This window comes from Ovis aries, chromosome 9 (genome assembly GCF_016772045.2).
Source record: "Ovis aries strain OAR_USU_Benz2616 breed Rambouillet chromosome 9, ARS-UI_Ramb_v3.0, whole genome shotgun sequence".
Classification (NCBI taxonomy): Eukaryota; Metazoa; Chordata; class Mammalia; order Artiodactyla; family Bovidae; genus Ovis; species Ovis aries.
This window is the reverse complement of record NC_056062.1, coordinates 22,971,305-22,995,356: the sequence shown is the minus strand read 5'-3', so window position 1 is coordinate 22,995,356 and position 24,052 is coordinate 22,971,305. Positions and strand designations below refer to the sequence as shown.

Here is a 24,052-nt window from a genome sequence, read left to right as displayed (position 1 = left end):
AACAGCAAGAGGTGGGGAAAGGCACAACCATCATGGTTGATCATTGGGTGTGGCCACACGGATGCAGAAATAGCACTGGCTTAGGAAGACCCAGCAGATTCGGCAGAGGGGACTCCGTCTCCTGGCATCTTAGCTGCAGGTGACAAGATCAACCAGTGGGATCCAGCCAAAGGCAACACCCACTCACAGCTCCAATTTCAACTTCTTTGACCTAAAACATGAGAGTTGGAGCTCGAGGGATATAAGGACAGCAAGGCTCATCTCCTCCCCCAGAAGATTTCTTGAGAAGAGGTGGAGGATGCAGTACCTCTGTAGAGGGGAAGAGAAAGCTCTGCCTCTGAACACACTCACTGCATCTTCTTTTCTCTGCCAGCCTCTCATCTTGGCCCATGTTAGACCATAAGCTAGACTGAGATAAGATGATGCAGTCATGGAATAACAGCCTGTGAGAGCGGACAGAACACCTTGGAGGTCCTGCTGCCTGAATCCTTCATATACACGTGTGGTTGTTCAGTCGCTTAGTCATGTCTGACTCCTTGTGACCCCCTGAACTACAGCACGCCAGGCTCCCCTGTCCTTCACTATGTTCTGGAGTTGGCTCAAACTCATGTCCATTGAGTCGGTGATGCCATTCAACCAATCTCATCCTCTATCACCTCCTTCTCCTCTTGCCCTCAATCTTTCCCAGCACCAGGGTTTTTTCCAATGAGTTGGCTCTTTGCATCAGGTGACCAAAGTATTGGAGCTTCATGAGCCTCAAAGAATTATACTCATGAGCCATCAGCTTCTCTGCAGCCAGGTCAGACTCTCTGACTCTGGAGCCAGAGTTGGGGGCTTTGATCTCATGGAGCCCACTAGCCCATTCCATGAGGATTCCTCCTATGACACTGTTGGACTCTTCCGTTTAATCATCATGGAGATACTCGACATAACCTAAATTTATAGTCTCTAAAGAACTAGAGCAGAGCTTTATCACTGGTAGAATTTACTGAAAACCTTTTCTCTAGCCACACGACAAAAGATGGAGTCACAGGTGCCAACATGAGCAAGTACAGTATATGTTCTGAGGATACTGAAGCTAATTTCAGCACTGAGTACCAAGGAGGCAAGCACAGAGAAAAAAAAACAAATATCAGGTGGAGGTATGGCAGGATGAGCGGTGAGGAGGAGAGCTGGATCCAAGAGAAGGAAGCAGGTACCAGTATTTTAGAAAACCGAAGAGCAGGGTTCATATAGGGCAGAGGGTTTGAGCTCTGGTGTTAAATGTTTTTAGAACAGCATCTCAGAAGGTGAAGGAGACTAGAGCCTACCCTCTGTGGATCTCCTATCATCTTCTTGGGCAGAAATTCTCTCCACTGTTTGGAAATGTCAGAATTCAGTCTTCTATCTCAGAGAGGAGGTGGGAAAGACACTCTGCTGCTCACGGCAGACCCAAAACACAAACTGAGGTGTGCCCAGTACCATTGGGAACATAATTTTCCAAACTCCATTCCAGGTCTATGAATTTGGGCAAATTGTTTAAACCCTGTGGGACTTTCCTAGTAGCTCAGCAGCATTTAAGATGGTTAAGGCTCCACGCTTCAGCTGCAGAGGACATGGGTTCAATCCCTGGTTGGGGAGCTAAGATCCTGCATGCTTTGATGTGTGGGGAAAAAAAAAATGATTGACTCCCAGATGAAAACCAGAGTTCCTTCTGAACTCAAGTTTCTGAACATAGGGTCTTGCTGAGAGTCTTGGGATTTTGTAAACTTCATTTGGATGCGGTAGGAGAATATAAACCCTTTCACACTCATCATGACCAGAAGCCTGTTCTTTCAGAATCATGTTTATCTGTGTACACAGTAACAACCTACTTTTTTCTTTTTTTAAAATAGGTCCTATGGCTTCATGGATAGTCATATATTTGGTATTTCTTAATCAGTTTGTGCCAGCAAATAACAAATTACTCCTAATGAGATCTCAGACTGAAAGTGTACTCTAGAAACATCCAGTTTTGTTGAGTCAAAAACACTTTAGCTCTTATGGATCACGTATTCCAGTCTTCAAATGCCCTCTGCAGCACCCGTGTAGATGCTGTAAATCAGCCTGCACAGTCTCCGTTCTGGAATTTGAGGAAATCATCCCTCTCTTTCATCACAAGATTCTCTTCATTAACTCTTTCCCCAAAATCTTGTTCTAAGGAACACAGGAATGAAGGAATGCTTCTTTACAAAATGGTTTATGGACAAATCAGTTTAGGAAATGTGGATCCACTTTTTGTTTACCGCCATCCATTCTCATTACTCTCCTCCAGAGAAAGGATTTTGTTTCTTTTGTGAATCTCTTTGTCTGGAGTGTGTATGTCAGAACCTGGCACTAAAGTAGGCACTCGGTACTGGTGTGTTGAATGAAAAAATTCTTATAACCTCCTATTGGAGTCTCACAGTACACATTACTGAAATAAAGGTACTGATAAGTTCTGCAGAAATCAGGCTTTTAAACTGCATTTTCCAAACTTTTATAACCATGAAACAGTTTTTGCTCAGATCTCCTCTACATGGTTCATGGAGGACCACTTTGGAAATAGCATGCTAAAGTTCTTCCCTGGTTTTGTTTGCAACTCTTACTTAGTGGATCTGTTTCTGATCTCTGAATATAATCTATTTACTCCCCTCCACTTTTCTTCCACAGGCTAATGGTGTCAGCTTTCCCAATCACTTCACAGGTGACACGGTTTCCACATAGGGCACAACAATGCTCTCCACTTTGTCCATACCTTGGGTATACTATTGCGCAGAATCAGACTGAATGCAAATGACATCAGACTCTGTGTTGGAGCCTGGGCAACTAACACAGTATGACCTAGTAAACAGTCACTCAGTCTACTACATTTTCTGCACCTGAATGTGTGGCAGCTAGGGAGAATGTCCTGCTGCTTCTTTAAAACTCAATTCAGACATCATCTTCTGCAAGAAGCCTATTATGAGTCTGCACGTATCCTTAGCACAGCAGTTACTGTGAGGTATTGTTACCGCCTCATTGTGGGTTTGCCTGTTTCTCTAGGCTCTGATCTGGAGGGCCAGGCACTGAGTTTTACCCATAACTAAACCTTCAGCATCTGGCATATTTGATACATTCTTAATAAGCACTTTCGGAATGAATGAAGGCATGCGTGAATGAAAGGTTGAATGGCTGTGTCAGACTATTCTTAGGGCACTGTTTTCAGTCTCTTGCAACCAAAAGTCTGGTGATGCTTTTCCTGTCCTCCCCAAAATGGACTCCAAATTTAGACTTTGTTTACCAAATTGCATTTATTAAATAAGAAGTAGTTTGTTTTCCTACTATTCAATTAAATGCCTAGTTTTTGATCAGCCTGGGATAACAGGCATTGCCACAACAGCTTAAGAGAATTCCAGCCAAGAGCAACAACCTTGAAAGGCAGCTTTATGATGCTTCTCAGCATGGGGTTTTATTCAGGTGTTTGGAATCCAGAACATGAGATCACAGACGGGAAAGCACTAACCTACAGTCCTTTCTGGGACCAATGCCTGGATAAACATCAGCTTGAGTGTTTCCCATGAACCAGAATAAAGCAAAGGTTAAAGTTATCAGTGAAAGGGTGTCATCTTTTAGCCCTGCTGGAGATGGAGTCTTGACATTAAGTGATAGGTAGTTGTGACTGAAATCCTGCACTGTAGGCCAGCTCGCTATTGATTGGGAAAGACCCAGAGAAGATGCCCAGCCCAGCAGGCTCAGAACCTCACAGGGACCTCTGTCTCTTACGCGGAGATGGCTTATCCTCTCCCCAGCCTCTGACTGCTTCCAGCCTCAAGCTGGAGGCTGCACTCCAAAGCAGGTGTGCCCAGCAGCTTCCTCAGCTGCTCCAGAGCTTCCTCCCATCACTCCTACGGCAGCATCTCCCTGAGCCTCATCTGGAGGCCTCAGTGGCTCCACTTCAAACTTGTCTCCTGCAGGGTTTAGATTGCGGAAAAGGCAGAAATTGTACGTTTTAGTCCCTAACCTATTTTCTGTGTCCTGCAACTATAGGCCAATGCGAGAAGAAATCGCCAGGAACAAACACTAAGCCTGAATAAGGGCTCTCAGGTGTACACATTAGAGCTCTTTTTTATTCTGTGCTATGCTCAGTTGTGCCCTACTCTTTGTGACCACATGGATTGTAGCCTTCCAGGTTCCCCTGTCCATGGGAGTTCCCAGGCGAGAATGTTGGAGCAGGTTGCCATTTCCTAGTCGGGAGATCTTCCTGACCCAGGGATCGAAACCAAGTCTCCTGTATCTCCTGCATTGGCAGGTACATTCTTTTCCACTGAGCCACCAGGAAAGCTCATTTTTTTCCTTCTACTGTTTATTAACCACACCCAACCAGCCCCCAGAAGAGAAGACTTTTTTTTTTAAATTTATTTTTGTGTTCTTTTTATGAAAGCTCACTTGGGAAAGCTTTGAGGTGATCTAGTCCAAAATTACTTGCTCCAGGAAGAATGCTTGTTGCATTTGAAAGTGGAACAATTATTGTTTTTCCCCCTCAAATCCAGGGATGGGGAGCGGAGATTTCTTTGGGTATGCATGTCATGTTTTTCTGGTAAGAAGGTTCTAGTGAAGTGAGTGAAGTCACTCAGTTGTGTCCTACTCTACCCCGTGGACTGTGGCCTACCAGGCTCCTCCATCCATGGGATTCTCCAGGCAAGAATACTGGAGTGGGTTGCCATTCTAGGTGGTATTTATTTGGGAAAACACTGAGCTGGGGGTCCCAGGGAAAATATCCACATGGGGCTTTCCAGAACCTGCCATGTAACAATTTTTCCTTTTGAAAACAATGGAGGTGTTAGTGAATTAGACCATTCTTTATAAGCAAGGGGTATTAGCCAAGATTGCCACAATTTTCCCTGTCTGTACTGAGAAAAAATGAAATGTCACATTCAAATGATATACCTGATGCTTTTCCTAAAATTAGGGATATTGCTTACTTTCTCTCTCTTTAAGATATTTATCCCATCATCACCTATCTCCCAAACAAATCAAAAGAATGTTTAATGAGATCTTACTGTGGGAGGAGGTTTACAGAATACAACCACAGGAAGAGCTGAAGGAATTTTCATAATAGGCTCATAGCTTCTGCACCAGGAAACGAAATAACAAGCATCAGAATGTCCACTCTGTTGGCTGAAATAATAGTCCGGACATTTCTAGCCAGCCTGCTCCAGGATTCCAGCACCTCTCTGTAGCCTGGATGCCTATTCTCAATTGTCAGCAAACAATGTCAGTCTGGGGCCTGGGCTATTTGATCCTTCACTGCTTCCCACTTTGGAGCAGAATCGGAAGTGTGCAAATATTGGCTGGATGCTGCATTGGATAAGGAATAAAAAATGTATAAGCTCCTTTGTCACTTTGTGGTCTGAAATTTCAAACTGTTTATGATTAAGAGAACAAAACAATAACCAGGAAGATATCCCAAAATTCTGGCAGAATCCACAATAAACATTTACTAATTTGCTGCTGATTTGAACCCCACAAACGCACTCTTGAACTTTTGACTAACATCGGTAGGGCAGATCATCAAGACAGTTTACTTATTTGGGGTTTTAGGTCCCAGATGTGTTAGGTTCCTTTCCCAGGGTCCTTTGTCTGACATTAAATGCCTCACTCTTTGTTTCAGTTCATCCTACTAGTGGCTCCTGGCATTGGACACAGATATGCTGGTTGGTTGCCTTTGGACTGCGTCCGTGCTAGGTTGCTTCAGTCCTGTCCTACTCTGTGCGACCCTGTGGACTGTAGCCTGCCAGGCTCCTCTGTCCATGGGATTCTCCAGGCAAGAGTACTGGAGTGGGTTGCCATGCCCTCCTCCAGGGGATCTTCCCAACACAGGGATCGAACTGCGTCTCTTGTATCTCCTGCATTGGCAGGAGGGTTCTTACCACTAGTGCCACCTAGGAAGCCCCTCCCCTTAGCTGCTGCTGCTGCTGCTAAGTTGCTTCAGTCGTGTCCGACTCTGTGCGACCCCAGAGACGGCAGCCCACCCGGCTCCCCCGTCCCTGGGATTCTCCAGGCAAGAACACTGGAGTGGGTTGCCATTTCCTTCTCCAATGCATGAAAGTGAAAAGTGAAAGTGAAGTCGCTCAGTCGTGTCTGACCCTCAGCGACCCCATGGACTGCAGCCTACCAGGCTCCTCCGTCCATGGGATTAGCCCTTTAGCTGAGGGGTGGGCAAATGGTCATTTGTGGCTGAATTTTTGGGCTGACCACAATTCCAGGTAATTGGGCAGAGCTCTCGAAACAAGGTTACCTGGAGCCCACAGAGGGAAGCTCCAGCATTCAAGATTTTGTCCCAGAGCTCTGATCCAAGGACCTCAGAGCCAGATTAACCTAGGACAAGCGGTGTCTGACACTGATTTTGTCCAGCCAGGAGCTTGTCTGGCTCTGTTTGACCCATCTGCTAACTAGTTCAGGATCCCTTAAGTCTGATTTCATCCTCTGAATTTCTCAGAAAGATGCTAATCTCACTTTGGGAATAGGATTGTACTCTTGTCATTACACACTTGAGCCATTTTTAATCAAAAATAGTTGCTAAACTGCTGCAGAATTGGCTGAAGCAGAACTTGGCACGCCCATTTAGATGTGGCCACTTTGAAGTTAGATGATTTGGGGGCAAGCTGCCAATTGAATTATTAGCTTTTAAAATATCACATCCACAGTAATGTGTGGAAGAGATGTGCAAACCCCGGCTTGGACCTCATCTCAGGACTGGGTAGAGTGGGTGAGAGGGATGGTGTGGACTTAGGGAGGGAGGCAGGATTTCCCTCTGGATTTGGCTCACGAGCTGGGGCGAGAGAAACCAACACACTGATGGCTTGTTTATAAAGCCACAGGATAGGTGTGAATCAAAGTAGTCACAGCACTGAAATGACTGGGCCAAAATGTAATTGACTATGGCTGGAGAGGTGGCCACTAGCCCACTGACCAAGTGACCCTTTGTTCTGGCAATGGATTGGGTTGGCAATCAGAAAATTTCAGCTCAGGTAATAAATAAACAATCATCTATCAGGACCAAAGTTATTCAGATTTCTTGTGAACATCAGTGATGTAGGTTTTTCAGAAATGTTAATGCCATGGGAAAAATTAGTGTATGTGTGTTATATCTGTGTCTTTGTTTACTTAACAGAAATTTGCAGAAAATTTAAATATAAGAATTACCTAACTTTTAATCTTTTTTAAAAGGTTCTGAAGTAACTCTTTTCACTGAGGAATGTGGCCTAAGTATTACATCAAGTTGTTGTTCAGCCGCTAAGTCGTGTCTGATTCTTTGAGACCTCATGGACTGCAGCACTCCAGGCTCCCCTGTCCTTCACTATTTCCCAGAATTTGTTCAGATTCATGTCCACTGAGATCCAACCAGTCTATTCTGAAGGAGATCAGCCCTGGGATTTCTTTGGAAGGAATGATGCTAAAGCTGAAACTCCAGTACTTTGGCCACCTCATGTGAAGAGTTGACTCATTGGAAAAGACTCTGATGCTGGGAGGGATTGGGGGCAGGAGGAGAAGGGGACGACAGAGGATGAGATGGCTGGATGGCATCACTGACTCAATGGATGTGAATCTGAGTGAACTCCGGGAGTTGGTGATGGACAGGGAGGCCTGGCATGCTGCGATTCATGGGGTTGCGAAGAGTCGGACAACACTGAGTGACTGAACTGAACTGATGTCCACTGAGTTGGTGATGCTATCTAACCATTACATTCTATCAAGAGTTGCTGATAAATTGCTCATATTTGGTGCTATAAGTCTATGGGTCTTACTATACAATTTGGCTGATTAAGTTTAGTGACTGATACTTTCCTGGATTCAGCTTCAAAGGAGCTCACATTACTGACCTTCAAGAATCCAGCCTCTAAACTTTTCAGCAGAGATGGGGTGACAGACTGGGACCCGGGACCCTTGGCTGCAGTGCTGCAATGCTTGCACCTGAACGCACCTCTCCACGAACCACAAAATAGGAAGAAACTGTAAGGGACTAAAAATAACTTTGTGCATGTGGGGTTGGGGCAAATTCTGAACAAAAGATACAAAAAGACCAAAAAAGCCCAACTGCCACTTCTGAAGAGCCAGGAGCAAAAACAGGGAGTTGGTAGCAAAAGCAGGGTTCTGTGCATGCCCCCTGCACAACACCACCTAAAGGGTGGACAAACAACCCCAGCCACCCTTCTGGCCAGACCCCTGGATACATCCTTACCCTCACCCCATGTAAGGAACAAGCTCACCCCCACTTTGGGGAATGAGCAAGCAAGTGAACCTGCTACTTGTTCTCACTCCCTCCTGCTACAGCAGGGGCCCCAGTAAAGCCTTGCCTAAATTTCTTGTCTGGCCTTTGATCAATCTCTATATAGAGAAGGCCAAGAACCCTGGGGGGTAACAATAGCAGGACAAAACTGGGAAAAGAGGAGGCTGCTCCCTGGCTTCTACCTCCTCTTATCCTAACTTTTCTACCACACACTTTATTAGATCGATCCAATTAATTTAGCTCTTCCTGGCTATCATTATTCCTAATGGTTGTTTCTGAGTTTATCACTTAAGAACAGTCCTGTGTCTAAGTACTCTCAAGATATGGACACCTGAGTGGGTGCTACCGTATATGATGTATATGGAGCTCTTATCATCTCAAGCTGTGAAAAGATCCTTTAAGGGCCTAAAAGTGATACAGAAGTCATGGAGTGGGAAAGACACAATGGAATCTAGTGGTTCATAACCTGGAATTCACAGTAGTAGTTTGAAGATCCTTGAGACATGATGGTCATTCAAAAAATTCCATCAATATCCAAGGAATTAGGACTATAACTCCTTGTAAACTCCATGTGAAGTGAAAATAAGTACATACACCAATAGTCAAGATGAAGCTGGCCAGGCCAACAGAAATATTCAGGGTCTGTGCTCTGGGCTGGAACGGAATCATCTTATGATGGGACCATTCGTTTCCTTGTGAAGAGCAGTAGCAATGGCGGGTCATGACACATGTGCCAACTCACTTTAAAAAGAGGGACTGCAAATTCACTCACATCAAATGCAATTTTCTTTGGAAAGAAAAACTTTGATATATATAAATCACATGGGGTCAGAACAATGAAAGGTATTCATGGAGAAAAGGTGGGAAAATCTTGACATAACTCAATGAAAAACTTTTACAGTGACACATCTCAGCCCAGAAAAACTGGCACCAAGATGAATAAAACTTAAATCCACAGCTATTTTTTCAAATTGAGGAAATAAGTAAAAAAGCAAACAAGCAGATTTTTTGCTTTCTTTTCCTACCTACCTTCACACATTTAAAATATCATACAATTATCTTCACATGTTTAAAATACTATTGGGACTTCCCTGGCAGTCCATTGGTGAAGATCCTTGGTCGGGGAAATTAGATTCCACATGCCTCTCTGCATGGTCAAAAATAAAAATTAAAAATAAACTACCACTGCGTTCATTGGGTCCAGTTCCTCAGATGTTTAGGGTTCCTGAAACAACTAGTCAATCCTTGGTGAAAGAAGACTCCAATGAGTTTAGCAAAGTTTCAGCCATCTATTGGCCATGGGGGAGCCACAGGCTATGTCTTGTGCCAACTTATAAGCTCCTTTCCAGAGCTGCAATTCCATACGAGCCACAAACTCATCTCTCCCTTTATCTTTTCCACCTCAGTCTATCTCTGGAATTTCAGAGAAAGTGGGGATGTTGCGTCAAAGTTAATGGATCAAAATGCCCACTTAATCCACTCAACCCTTTCTGGATGGCTTCAAATCCATTTGCCTTTCTGAAGAGAGTGAAAAACCAGATCCCTCTAATTCCTGGCTGAACTCAGCTGCTATCTTCAGAGTTGGGGCTAAGAGCAGCCTGGGCACTTTTGTTGTCAGTACAAGCCATGTTACTGGAAGAGTACAGATGGACTTCGGGGAAATGTCCAGAACCCATCATGGTGTCTATCCCCAAAGCCTGCAGATGTCCCATCCAATGAACATCAAAGCTTAATCTGACGTTAAAAGTGGTTCAAAAGAAATTACCTATGGAGGAAAATTTGCCTGTGGCTTCCTCTATACCAAGACTGAACACAGACAATTAGATACTCAGCAGCTTGTCAAAGAAGCAGCTGATTTGGAAAACACAGCTTCCTCTTCAAGGCCACTGCCCAGTATTTCGGGCATTTTTAGGGGTAGAAACTTCAGGTCAGGGTTCTCAGAGGGAGAGGAGAAGCATGTGATTTGGTCCTCAGGAGCCGAAACCCAGGCTGAGATGATGGCCCTGTCTTTTCTCTCCTCCTGGGGTCTTGTTCCCTCATCCTTTGCTTTACTCCTGCTTGTCTGTAGATTTCAGCTTAACCTTCCCTCCTGGGGAAGGTCTTCACTGACTACCTGGGATCACTATTCAGTTCTGCTAGAATGAGAACAATGTCCACTGAGCCTGATGACCTGCTAGTAATACCACTGGACTGTGAGCTCCCAGACAGCTTGCACCTCTTTCAGCATCTCCCTGTCCTCAGCACCCAGTACAAGGCTTAGCAAATCGTAGTTCTTTAAGTAGTTGAATAATCAGTGGCTGCACGAATGAGGAAACAAATGAGGAAACAAATGGACCTCTGGGGGGACGGACTTGCCCAAGTCAAATGCTAAAGTAAAATGAGTTTTTTTTTTTTTTTTTTTTTTTAAATTTTAGTTTTTTATTTTTTAAATTTTAAAATCTTTAATTCTTACATGCATTCCCAAACATGAACCCCCCTCCCACCTCCCTCCCCATTGAATTAAGACTGTTCTTTGTCTTCTGGCCTTTCATAGGCAAAAAGAAGGGGCCTGCCACTTAGTTTGCATCCCACCTTTAGAGAGAAACAGAAGGAAAGAAATCAAACCCTAGTGATCAGTATTTCTTGACAGGAGAATACAACGGTCATGTTGATTATTTTGCCTGAATGATCATTTTGCCTGAAAAATAGCAAAGTGTGATGATGTTTATAACGATGTTTGGTTCCCCCCCACCCCACTCCGTTTAATCAAAATGCAATTATCCAGAACACTGAGAGAGAGAAAGGGCAGACTTCATCTCCTAGTTAGATGAAATTTCATCTCAATAATTTTTTTTTTTTTTGCTTTAACTCTTGCTTCTGATTTGGTATTAACATTTTAAGACAGTTCATTAGATGACAGTTACGCTAAACTGTTATACCAGGAAAACTGTAAATAAGGGGTATTCCCATTACTTCCCATCATCACAAATAATTCCTAGTGAATTATTTGTTCTCTGGGCTTTGGGTGGCAAGATTCTGAAGTGTAGGTAACTCACCAGTATAGCCACAGACTTCCAACATGTGTCTGAGGCTGACAAACTGAAGGGGCAATGTTGGAGCTGAGAGAAAAGTCATGGGACCATCTAGTCCAGTTCTGCCTTTGCACAGATGAGAACCTTGAGGCCTGGAAGGCAGACGCGGTGGCCCAAGGCCTTGCAATAGTATGCGGAGAATTAGGGCCAGGACTCCATTCTCTTGAATTTCTGTTCCAGCCCTTCCCATTATCATAGAGGCAAATTTGAGGTCCTGCAGAAATTTGCCCCAAGATTAGGAGACACACAGGGCTAACTGGCTTACTATGAGAAAACAGGCCCTCAACACCAAGTCCACATGGCTTTGATCAGCAAGGCAATCAGATGAGAGTTTTTTTCTTTCAATGCCTACAGAAAACAGGCTCTAAGAGAAGTCCCAGCTGGGACTGATAAAAACATAATAACACAAATATGCTCATATCCTGCTTTTAACCATGGCTAGCCTCACTCCCTACACATTTCTGGACTCAAAGTTCTCTAGGCTAAGTGCAACTAAATCAAATGGTTCACTTCTTGTTTTATTACTGCATAGACAAGAGAGACTTTCCTGCTTAACCCTTTCCATGCCAACAATGATCACATCAGGACTTTCAGGGAGTAAGATGTTAGGGGTATTGCTAATACTACCTGGAGGAAAAGCTGGTCCTTTTCTGGAGTTTTCACAGAAAATTTCTAAATATGCCTGCTGAGAAAGTGAGTCATCTTCAGAGGGTGAAGACATACACACGTGCACACACACACACATGACCTTTTAAGACCGACTGACCAGGAAACAAGGTAGACAGTAGACACCTGCTATATATCTTCAGGACGCAGAGAGGAGGCAATGCAGCCTGATTCAAAGCATGAAGGTTTCAGAACCAGACATGACCGGGTTCTGATTTTAGTTCTGTTGTTCACTCAGTACATGCCCTTCAGGGAATGAACTTATCTCTCAAATCACAATTTGGTCACTTGTAAAGCAGGCACATCAAACTGACCCAGTAAGACTGATGTGAGAATGAAACGTAAAGACTTTGAGCAACACTCCCCACATGGTACCTGGCCCCAGGCTCTCCCCTTCTGCTAGTGTCAGTGAGGCCATGGATGTTTATCTATGTTCCTGGTAAGGAAATGCATTTAATTTCTGTCTTGTTGTATGGAACACAGGCATACCTTATTTTAGCGCACTTCATTTTATTGCACTTTGCAGATATTGTGGTTTTGACAAATTGAAGGTTTGTGGAACCCTGCCTCAGGCGAGTCTTTGGGTGCCATTTTTTTAAAACTGTATTTGCTCACTTGGTGTCTTTGTGTCACATTGTAGTGACTCTTACAATATTTCAGACTACTGCATTATGTCTGCTGTGATCTGTGATCATGATCTGTGCTGTTACTACTATGATTCACTGAAAGCTCAAGTGATGGTTATCTTTTTTAGCAAAAATATGTTTTCTAATTAAGGTATGTACATTTTTTTTAAGACATAATGTTATCACACGTGTAATAGATTACTGTATACTGTTAATCTAACCTGTATGCACTGGGAAACCAAAATATTGGTGTGACCAGTTTTATTGTGACATTTGCTTTATGATGGTGGTTTGGAAGCAGATCTAAAATAATTTCATTTGTTTGCGATCTTCACAGTGCACATATGAGCTTCATGAATAATGACCAAAGTCAGTCTACTGTACAGAAACAACTAATATATACAACAGAAGTACCAAATCTATGCTTTCCCTGCCAGTGATTCTTTTAAAAGGTCTAGAGGAGTAATGGAAAAATGCCTAGGTTCTGATGTCATGATCAATGTGAAAAGGAGGGATGGGACAATGGTGATGATTTCTCAATAAATGGGGGAGAGAACCCAGGCTTTAAAAGGGAGTTTGCTTCTAAAAGAGTAGCTCCACCTCTCTTGGCATATCACCTGTCATAAAAATCAAGTTAAGTTGCACTTTGCTGTACAGCAGAAACTCACACTGACATAGTAGTGTAAAGCCACTATACTCCAATAAAACACACACACACAAAATCAAGTTAAAATGATTCATGTCCTCACACAATGCACTTTATAGAGACATAAAAGCTTCAACCTTTGATATCCTCATATAAATCATAAGTAAAAATGCTGCTTGTCTAATGAATCCATTCTTGCTCCCTACAATCCATTCTCCACAGGCAGCTGGAATGATCTCTTAAACATCTAAATCAAATCATGTCACTGGCCAGCTTAAAATAGTTCTATCACTTCCCTAGAATAAGATCCAAAGTCAACCAGGTTTTCAAGCTCAGCCTCTGTCTCCTTTAACTTCATTTTGTGTTCCTTCCTTCCCCACTCACTATGCTCTAGTCACTTGGGCCTTTTTGTTCTTCTAACGCACTAAACTTTTTTCCCACCCAGGGTCTTTGCACAAGCTGTTCCTACTATATATAATGTTCTTTTCCAGGTCATTCAAATGCAGGGTTCTTTCAACACTCATATAAAAATTTCAGAGGTCTCTTGATGTAGTAAGTCTGCAGTAATTCTATTTGATCCTTAGTCATATATCCATCTATATTTACTTCTCAGTACTTTTGTGTTTTGATTAATTGTCTGCATTCTCTACTCCCTTAAAATGTAAGCTCATGAAAGATGGGGGCCAAGTCTGTCTTCTCCTTACAGGATCCTCACCATCTCAAAGACTGACTGTTAAGCAATTGAATGAACCAGAGCTCAAGCTTACAAACAGATTTCAGTTATAGCATGGGGAAAATATGATCTTCAGAACAAGGACCCTTTTCTTATGTCTTCATTTTCATCTCAAATTTTGTCTCTGTTCTGAGAAATTCAATGACCATGTTGATGACTCACTCAACAACCTAGCCTTGAAATTTCTTGGATATCCTCCTTGAGGTCAAAATGTTCACACTTTTGGTGTACTTCAGCCATCTACATTTACTTTTGTAATCTTACATTTTAATAGTCCACGTATAATCATAAGCTTCTTGCCTTCTAAGTTTTCTTAATTTCATTTCACTCAGGCTCAGAGCATAAGAAACCTCACAGGTATCTGAGCCAGGGTTCATGGAGCCAGGACAGCAAATCGGTGGGCAAATCGTTTGCCCATGTCAAGAGTAAAGGATAAAAAGCATAAGTGTTTAGAGTGTCCAAGAGCGGGCTGAAGCAGTTTTAGCCCAATGGGGCACAGATATAGGGGCTGGGAAGATGTACAACATCTAAACCAAGAGATTATCTTCAGGCATAGATTGGGACTGAAGACTCACATAGAGGCCAGGAATAATTCTAAGTGACTTCCCTTGCTCCTGCAAACTACTAACAGACTCCTGAAATGGGTAGTGGAGAGGGGACTGGGGTGGAGTTGGGGTTCTTGGAAATCTAGAGCTCTCTCATATCAACTTGGACAATCTGGCTTCTGACTTCACCACTGCAGCAAGTCTGCCTCTTGCCAATGTTGTTTTCCAATCCAATTCAAATTGGCAATTTTCAGTCGTCCTTTAACTGGGCCTCTTGGCTACACTGGCCACTGTTGATCACCTCATCCTTCTCAAAATGCTCTGCTCTGGCGGCTTCCATGATACCTCATCGCCTAATCTCTACTGGTCACTTTGCTTCCTATCTGTCTCTGTCATGGGATCCTGACTCTCCTTTACCTCCACCTGGTGTCCCTGCATGTCTGTCTTATACTTTCTTACTGTTTTATTTTGCATATTCCTTAGCATGACCTCTTTCACTCTCGTGGTTTCATCTATCCTCAAATGTTACCAGACTCACATCCCTTGTGTAGTCCTTTTATGCTTAAACTCCAGAAGTGTGTGTTCAACAGCCTTTTGGATATCTCCCCCTGGACCTCTCCCAGGCTTTTAGTGTTTCCTTCCATTCCAGTATTGCTTATTTTGATGGGCAGGTCTACCATCCAGCCTGTCAGATCCAAGCAAAAAACCAGGAAGTTAAACTTGATTGGGTCGTCTCCTTTTCTACCCACATTTATTCATTTAATCAGTTTAATTCAATCAGTTAGCAAACTGTAAACAAGCCTTGTTATTCACTAGGTAATGTTCTGATTGTGGACTCAAAAGTGATAAGGGAAACAGACACAATCCCTGTCTTCCCGAAGCATATAAACTACTGGCTGACTTCATCTCTAAAGTGTTTCTTTCCTCTGTCCCTCCTTCTCTATTATTTTAGCAGTAGTTGGCATGAAACAGATGCTCAATTAATCTTTATTGAATGAATGAATACATGAGAATGTAACTATCCAAACATCTGCTATTTATATAGCATGGATTACAGCATGGCATACCGCTGTCATTAAAAATATTTCAAAGCATACTGTATGAATCAATAGAAGCTAAAACATCTGGCCAATTTAGCTAGAAAACCCCCAACAAAGCATTAGTATGTTTTGTCTGTGTTAAGCTAACACTTGGTGCTCTGGGCTTTCTGTAGTACTGACCGGGTGATTTGGCAGAGCACAGGCTCAGCCAGACCAGTCTTGATCTCTTCCAGGCACACTCTATGTCCCTGCACTGCACATATGGCTTGCTGACTTCCAGAGCTAAGCACAAGTGCATCTGTGACCATTTTAATTGACTTAATCGTTTCCAAAATGTTATTAGTACCACTTGGTTATCAGCATATCATTGGCTCTTAAGTCTTAAGACATCAAAACAAACTGAGATTACTCATCCTGAAGATGGTAAATACAGGCAAAACTCAGGCATCTTAAGAAATATATGGTATGGTTAAACACCAAAAATAATAATCTTTGACTAATAATGACATCTTTATGATATCAGTTAAGATCATTAGGAAATTAGCAGAGAAATATTTCTAGTATTCCTATATAATTCTACCAGATCAGTCAATCATGAATTAAAACCAAGTATCTCTGCCTCTCTTCTGGGTTCTCAATTCTTAGTAGCAAGGATAGGCACACTGAGACTAGAACAATTATTAACAGAAAGTATCCTCATTTCCACAATCAGCTTAAATGGACAGAGTTTTTCAAAAGGAAAGACCAAAAATAAAAGGAAAAACATAAAAGCAAGAGAGACAACTTTATGCACAGTTACTGAGGTGCTCAGGGTGAGGTGTGCATCTTATTTAAAATAACCAGCATTCAGGCTCAAGTTAACAATAGACAGAGGAAACAGATGGTACTTTCAGCGGGGCATGCACCAACTCCAGGAAGTATTTAAGACTGTAATTTTCTATAATAGCAAATTGTACCATGCGCACCAATTTAGGGATGGAAAGAGGTAGGTATTGAAATCAGTGATGACTTGTGTGGGCATAATAATTTCGGAGGAAAGTAAACACTCACAATAGAACACTGAAGATCTAAGGGTCGACTCTTGCAATGCATGCAGACACGGTTGAACCTGCATCTTTGCCCAGTGGAATGGGTTCCATGCATTGATCTACTGCTCCTTTACACAGAGCTGGAAGGAAACGGAGGTTACCCTGGCCTCATCTTTCATCTTTCAAATGCAGAAGAAAGAGGCAAGACTCTCAGCATTTTAACCTTTTCTATTTCACATGCCTTTAAGCAGACAGATTTTTCTTAATGACAAGTCAATGAGAAATGTTCAGCTCTGGGGGTTAAAATAATTAACTTCTATATGTCTTCACAAAGCTCCAGATACTATCAATTTGGTCTGTTTACTTCATAGCAGCTTCAGCTTTTCCTTGGCTCAGGAGCATGTCAGAAGCTGTTTACAAGTATTATATATGGACTTTTTTGGGTAAGTTTCTTTAAAAAAGTGCAATGAATTCACATAACTTACAAAAGGTCAACTATGTGTGCCTGGCCTAAATAATGAAAGGGAAAACCCACGTCTGAGCAGGTGATTTTGCCCATGCTCTGACCAAGCACTCTGGGCAGTAGAGCATCCCTGAAGCCACTTCGGTTCTCTTTTGATCAACCTCAGTTCTCTGGTGCTTCTCAGAGTAAGAGCATCTCACTGGGTTTAGTGTGATTCTAGTATTTGAAGATATAGTTAAAAAAAATTTGATTCTTTGATCATTTACACTTTATGTACTGACTGTGTTGCCCTGTGTCTCATGCGTTCACTGCTCAGTCGCTTCAGTCACGTCTGACTCTTTGTGACCCTATGGACTACAGCCCACCAGATTCCTCTGTCCATGGGATTCTCCAGACAAGAATACTGGAGCAGATTGCCATGCCCTCCTCCAGGGGATCTTCCTGAACCAGGAATCAAACCTGTGTCTCCTGCATTGCAGGTGGATTCTTTACCAGCTGAGCCACCAGGGATGCCCATCCTATCTCTCATAGAAGATGCAAATCCATGCTACATAAAAATAGCACTGGCTTTGAAATCGCTTGCTACTCTTGAATGACCTCACCTTTACCTCACTTGAAGCTATTATATTTCCCAATCAACAGTGACCTTCTGATTCTAAATTTCAGAGGGTATCTCAGTTCTCTGAGCTAGCCAACTAACTGAAAAAAAAAGACATTCTCATGGATTTGACCTTCCTCTTCTGTTGCTAGTTTCATAACATGAGGTTTATCTTCTCCAACATGAGGGATTCATTTTGGTAAACTGATAATCCAGCTTCACATGACATTTATTTTTAACTAGGTCAAAAAAAAAAAAAAAAAAGAAGTGGGCGTTGAGAACCCTCTGGTATTCCTGGCATTTCCTGAAATTGACTGCATGAGTTAATTCCATCCTGAGGATACATGTTTGATCATTTACGATTAAGATGCTCAATGGAGAAAAGGTTAAAGATGAATCGGTTTTCCCTGAGGCATCTGGGTTGGAGGTGCACATGCATTCACAGCAAACCAGAAGAAGGAAGCCAGGACTTACGTTCTGTTTCCCCACTATGTTATCGAAGGGCAGTTCAGGGCTCCAAGATCCCTCTGTGAACGTCGCCCCGCTGTTTCTCCTGTCTGAGGAGCTCACAGACTCCTTGACGATGTCTTCGGGCAAAGACAGCAGACTCTCCTCAGGCTGCTTAATTAAATAGGTCTCTATATTATGCTTCCTCAAGAATTCATTCCTCTCTTTTCCGTGGCCCTCTTCCACGTTATAGTCACCGTTGAGGCAGTCCAGCGTGGCTTTGGAAATGTGAATCCGCCTGTGTGGACAAAGCATAGGTTGTCATACACCTGACCTGGCTTGCAAAGGCCATCTCTGTTTTTGGTTCTTGTGCAAACCCCAAATCAGGCCTGTACATGGGTGCTGGGAGGACATGTCCTCAAGGACTGTATCTGTTCCTCTGAAAAAAAGCAAAAAGAATAAAAGAAAACAGAAATATAAGCAGAAATCAATGAGCAGAGTATCTATTACCAACTTCACCCCAAGGGACCCTGTAGCCTCTGATAAATTGCAGCCCCATTGAGACACATTTAAGCAACCTCCTTTTTTCCCTCATGACTGTTGGCCTGATCTCAGTAATTTTTAAACACACGTGATTTTTTTTTTCAGTTGTGTTGATTATTTCGGAAAATCAAGTTCTATAAATGTTGCTGAATCCAACGGCAATTATTGTCAGATTACCATGCAAGTGTCTACTTTTCCTATCATTTCAATTTTCACACATTTGTGCCTTATTTCTTCAATTTATCTATAATCTTCTTAAGAACAAAGGCAGGTCTTACAAGTCCACAGGGCTACATGGAGGGATCCTTTAGGAAAACCACTGTAAGATGCGATTTCCCCTGTAACGTGTATGTGAAAAGCAGAAGAGAACAAAGCTGTGGATATGTGTGGGCTAGGCTCACTCACAAGGTAACAGACTTGTATTAGCCATCACAGTCCGAGATTCTAGTTTCTTTTTTTAGCCAAACAACAGATGACGTCAAGTGCTTTAAAGATCTGATGTGAATCTTGGGAATGTCACATGGTAAATCCTTCCGGACAAAAGCTTTTCTATCCTCGTCACTACCTGAATCTGACTGCTTGTTGTGCTGTGCTGTGGTCTGGGCAGACTCGCTTGTTGCTTACAAGCACAGACACTTTGGCCAGGTTGCTTGCACTGAAGCCCTAGCTCTACCACTTGCTAGCTGAAAGATCTTGGACAAGTTATTTAACATTTCTAGGTGTCTATTTTCTCACCCATAAAAATGGTGAAAATAATAGCATTCATTTCTTAGGGTCATCACAAGTATTGTAAGAGTTGATTCATGTAAGGCAGTCAAAACAGTTCGTGGCACACTACACGAGCTACAAAAAAAAAAAAAAAAAAACCACTTGAAGTACTCTTTAGAATGGCACTATTTTATTTCTGTTGTTTATTCCATGCCTCCTCAATGCTTATGGGATACAGTATATGTTCTGAACAAGATCTATAAGGCTTCTATTCTGTGGATCCTTCTCCTTCAAGGCTCATTCACTGACACTCTCTCCAGCTAATCAAGTAATTGGCATGTCCTCAAATTCAAGGTGCTATTTCACACCTGCTAAACTCAGAGCAAGCCATTCTCCTTGCCTAGAACGCTCACCCCACATTCCTGATTCAGCACAAATTCATTTCTCTTCGCTGACTTCAATGCTCTTGAATATATGAATGAATGAATAATGTAGATACTTAAGACTTTGCTTGGCTTCTGGATTCTAGAAACAATATATCCAAGGAAACAATTTTTTTAAAATGACTTTTCCAAATGCATTTTACTTAGTACTATCTCTGCTTCCCTCTGTCACCTGTCTTGCTTACAGAGAAAATAATTCACTGCAAAGACATATAAAGAAATTGCCAACAGTGCATTTCTGATCATTTAAGGTAGATTCTGCACATTTTCCAAATAAGTATTCTTGTATACAGTCATTGATGTCAAAAGTGAGGTAAAATACAAGCAGGCTTCACTTTACTGTACTTCCCTTTATTTTGCTTCACAGCTATTTCATTTCTTTTTAAATACAAATTGAAGGTCTGTGGCGACCTTGCACTGAGCAAGTCTATCAGAGCCATTTTTCCAACAACCTTTACTCACTTTATGTCTGTGTCATGTTTTGGTAATTTTTGAAACATTTCAAACTTGTCCACTATTGTATTTGTTATGATGATCCGTGATCTTTGATGTTATTGTCGCAAAATGATTACAACTTGCTGAAGGCGCGGGTGGTGGTTAGCATCTTTTTAGCAAGAAACAATTTTTTAATTGAGGTATGCGTATTTTTTCAGACGTACTGCTATTGCATCCTCAATAAGCTATGGTATAGTGTTAACATAACTTTTATGTGCTGAGAAACCAAAAACTTCGTGTGATTTGTTTTATTGGAATATTTGCTTTATTGTAGTGGTCTAGAATCCAGTTTGCAGTATCTCCAAGGTACATCCATACTAAAAATAAAAGCATGCATGATAAATTTTGTTAATATATAGGAATTCAGCTCAGTAGTGTTGAACTAGGAGAATAAAAAAGTTGTTTCACCTTCCATGAACTAAAAAGGTGTCCCAGTCTTTCTCAGATCAGTCTCAGAGCTGGGTGCTTGAAAGCTGTCTTTTTCTCGCAGGCAAAATGAAACTCTTGGAAGTGTTTTATAAAGTCCGATGGCTGATTTTCTTTAAAAATAATCAAGTTACACACCAACCCCATTTGGTATTGTCTCTGGATTCTACATTTTATCATTCTGTGGTCAGTGCTAAGGGGGACTAATATTTGCATATCCTAAATCAATAGTATGTTTCCCATAGTGAAAGACACACTTCTCATCATTTACTATGATCCTTCTGCTGAAATTTTAATCAATATTTAAATGCTTTGATGGAAATGGAATTTTGGGGGCTCATTTTCATCCTTGCTACTATCTGGAGCTTTGGAGTAAGACATTTGCAGCTGAGGTCTGGTGATTACATTTCCCTGTAAGGAAATAAATCAGTTCTCAGACAATATTCTCATATATTGGTTAGGTAAATCTGACAGTTTCTGATAATTTTAAATGCCACGACATAATAATAATAGTCATGATGGTAAACAAGTTCTAACAGATGGACAACATTTATTTTGCATAAATGTTATTTTGTACCCAAATGTAGTCTATCTGCTTTGTTCCAGGAATCATCTAATTTCCATTCCTTCCAACAACTGCAGGTGATAAAGCACTTTCCCCCCTCACTTTGCTGACAGTGAAACTGGCTCAGAGGCAATGAATAAGTAACTGAACCAAAGTCCTATGAATGGGAGAGGACAGTGCTGGATGGGGATTACAGATTTCACCTTCAGAGTCCTTCCAAGACCCACAGCTACATCACATAGTCAATACTACAACAATAACCACAATTACTTCCCGAGCAAAGAACTTTATATACATTGCTTCACTTAACTAAAAGTTCAGAGCAGCAGCAGCAGCAGCACTTGGGAGTTTGTTAGGGAGGCACATTCTTTGTTCCCATCCCAGACATGTTGATTAGAAACTCTGAGGATGGGCCCAGCTATTGGTGGTTTAACAAATTACATATGGATTTTGCATGACTCCGGGGAACAGACCACAAACCATTATGCCATGGTGTTGTATGCCTCCTTCCCTTCTTCCTATGTCCCATGCATCATACTCGGCACTGCACACACAATGACGGGCTGCAGAGTCATAATAAAGGACAATCTTGAGCAAACAGGACTGATAAATCAACAATGGGAGACAGTGATGGGTAGGGAGACCCTTCATAGCTATGTTTATGTGACATATTTCATTTCTTTGAGCCCCAGTGTCCCCATTAAAACAAGGAAGCTACTATTTACTATATGGAGAGATCAAATGATATGATGTATTCATGGTATTTAGCAGGCTGTCTAGTGCATAAAAGATACTTGACACGGGTTTAGAATGGGGGGGCTATCTCTCTCACTGAAAGGAAAAGTAAGCTGAGTTTTATCCTACAAAAGAGGAGAGGAAATAACAGACATTAAAATAGCAGAAAAAGCCAAACAATGTCAAATCATGGAATGTTCAGAGACATGTCTGAGTTTTCAAAGGAAGGTTAAGGTCATACAGAAGGTCAGTAAGTCTTAACCCTGGCTGCCCATGAGAACTGCTTTAAGAACTTAGATGAGATTTTGCACAGATTCTGCCTGACATGGACTGGTATGAGATCAAGACACCAGGATTTTTAAAATGCTCCTGTGCTATTTCCAATGCGAAGTCAAATCTGAAAGCCAGTGTTTTACAGGACTGAGTCCAGAATACCTGAGTGTCCTCACTGCCTCTGACAGATGTCACTAAACTTTTGGAGCCAATATTTGCATGATGTTTTAAAGTTCTGTGTCCTCCAAAATAATTGTTTCTTGAATATATGTACTTCTGAATTCTGCACATGAGAAACCCACTGTCACAAAGTGAGCCAATGATAAGTGTTAAGCAAGGAGAGGGCTTCGCTTTGGCTTACCCGGGGATTCCTCCAGATTCAAGTTTGTTCGCAATGTCCACATCCCAAGACCAGACATCAAACTGCCACTTCCGAAGACCCAACACGCCACACAGCACTGAGCCCGAGTGGATTCCAATCCGCATGTCAACATCGTGCTTCGTCCTTGATCGCACATACCTGATGACATAAGGGAATGAAGAGACAGATGTCAGAGGCCAGAGTGGCCATCTTGGCCTTGGTGGCAGTTTGGGTCTTGCTTACTCCATAAGTTCATTGCTCATTCACGTGCCACCTCTTCCACGAAGACTTCTTGGATTTCCTGATAACTAGAAAGATACCCTTCCTTCTCCAAACTCCACTAATTTTTAATCTGAACTTCTAAGGGTCTTTATCACCTTTCTCCCCAAACCTGGTCATCCTATGTAACTTCTCAGGGAATGACAACCCACTACTGCACAAACCTGTGATAGATTACAGACTCTGCACTTCATTGAACACTCCATTTCCAACCTAAATATTTTAACTTTTATTCCATTTCCTTCTCTGCATTCCTTATACTAACATTCTAGTTCAGGTCACTATTAAGCTTCAGTCTGGTGTCCCCTTACAGCTCAAGTTCCACATAGCTATCTACAAGACAAAAGTGACTGTCACTCCATCACTCCTTGTCTAAAACTCTTTCCTGACCTCCCAACCCCTTAGAGCAGTGGTCTCCAGAGTAACTTGCTCACATCCCAGGGCTAAGCCGGGTCAGCTGTTGGGATGTATAGACAATCACACAACTTCCGTCCATAGCTTTTGTTTTTATCTTTACCAGAATTCAATATATGGATTGATCTTGGGGCCTTTACAGGGTCTGTGTCAGACTGTCCTCTGCTTGTAAGCGTGGGGGAGGCATCTTGAAAATAGAAGATTTCTTCCATCAAGGGCTGCCTCTGCCATCTCTTCCTCATTTTCAGAGTATTTCCAACCACTTCAGTTTAAGAGTTAAAAGACGTCATTTAGGTAGAAAGAAATTCCAACAGTAGAATATAATACTTTAAAATAGAAGAGCTAGAAAAATCTTCACTGCCAGAAAGAAATCCAATGTTTTGGAGTAATGAAGTAATCCAAAGTTACTTTACTTCAAAATGCTGAAAGGAGTTGTCAAATTTAAATTTGGACTTCCCTGATGGGTACGGTAGGTAAGAACCCGCCTGCCAATGCAGGGGACATGGGTTCGCTCCCTGGTCTGAGAAGATTCTACGTGCGGTGGAGCAACTAAGCCAGAACTACTGAGCCCGAGTTCTAGAGCCCACAGGGCACAATAACTGAAGTCCGCATGCCTACAGCCAGTGCTCCACAACAGGAGAAGCCACTGGTGCCTCTCTTCATCACAGTGAGAAGCCT

The 24,052-nt window shown here is 42.2% G+C and overlaps 1 protein-coding gene across 3 annotated transcripts in view; it reads right to left on the bottom strand.

The window, feature by feature from the left end:
- Window positions 1-24,052, bottom strand: part of ADCY8 (adenylate cyclase 8) — a 235,114-nt gene that overhangs the window by 88,358 nt on the left and 122,704 nt on the right. For all 3 annotated transcript variants that reach the window (XM_027972893.3, XM_027972894.3, XM_027972895.3), the window contains exons 6-7: window positions 22,682-22,840; window positions 18,160-18,430 (exon numbers count right to left, since the gene is read on the bottom strand). In XM_027972893.3, coding sequence (XP_027828694.1) covers window positions 18,160-18,430; window positions 22,682-22,840 — 430 coding nt within the window. The remainder of the gene's footprint in view (window positions 1-18,159; window positions 18,431-22,681; window positions 22,841-24,052) is intronic.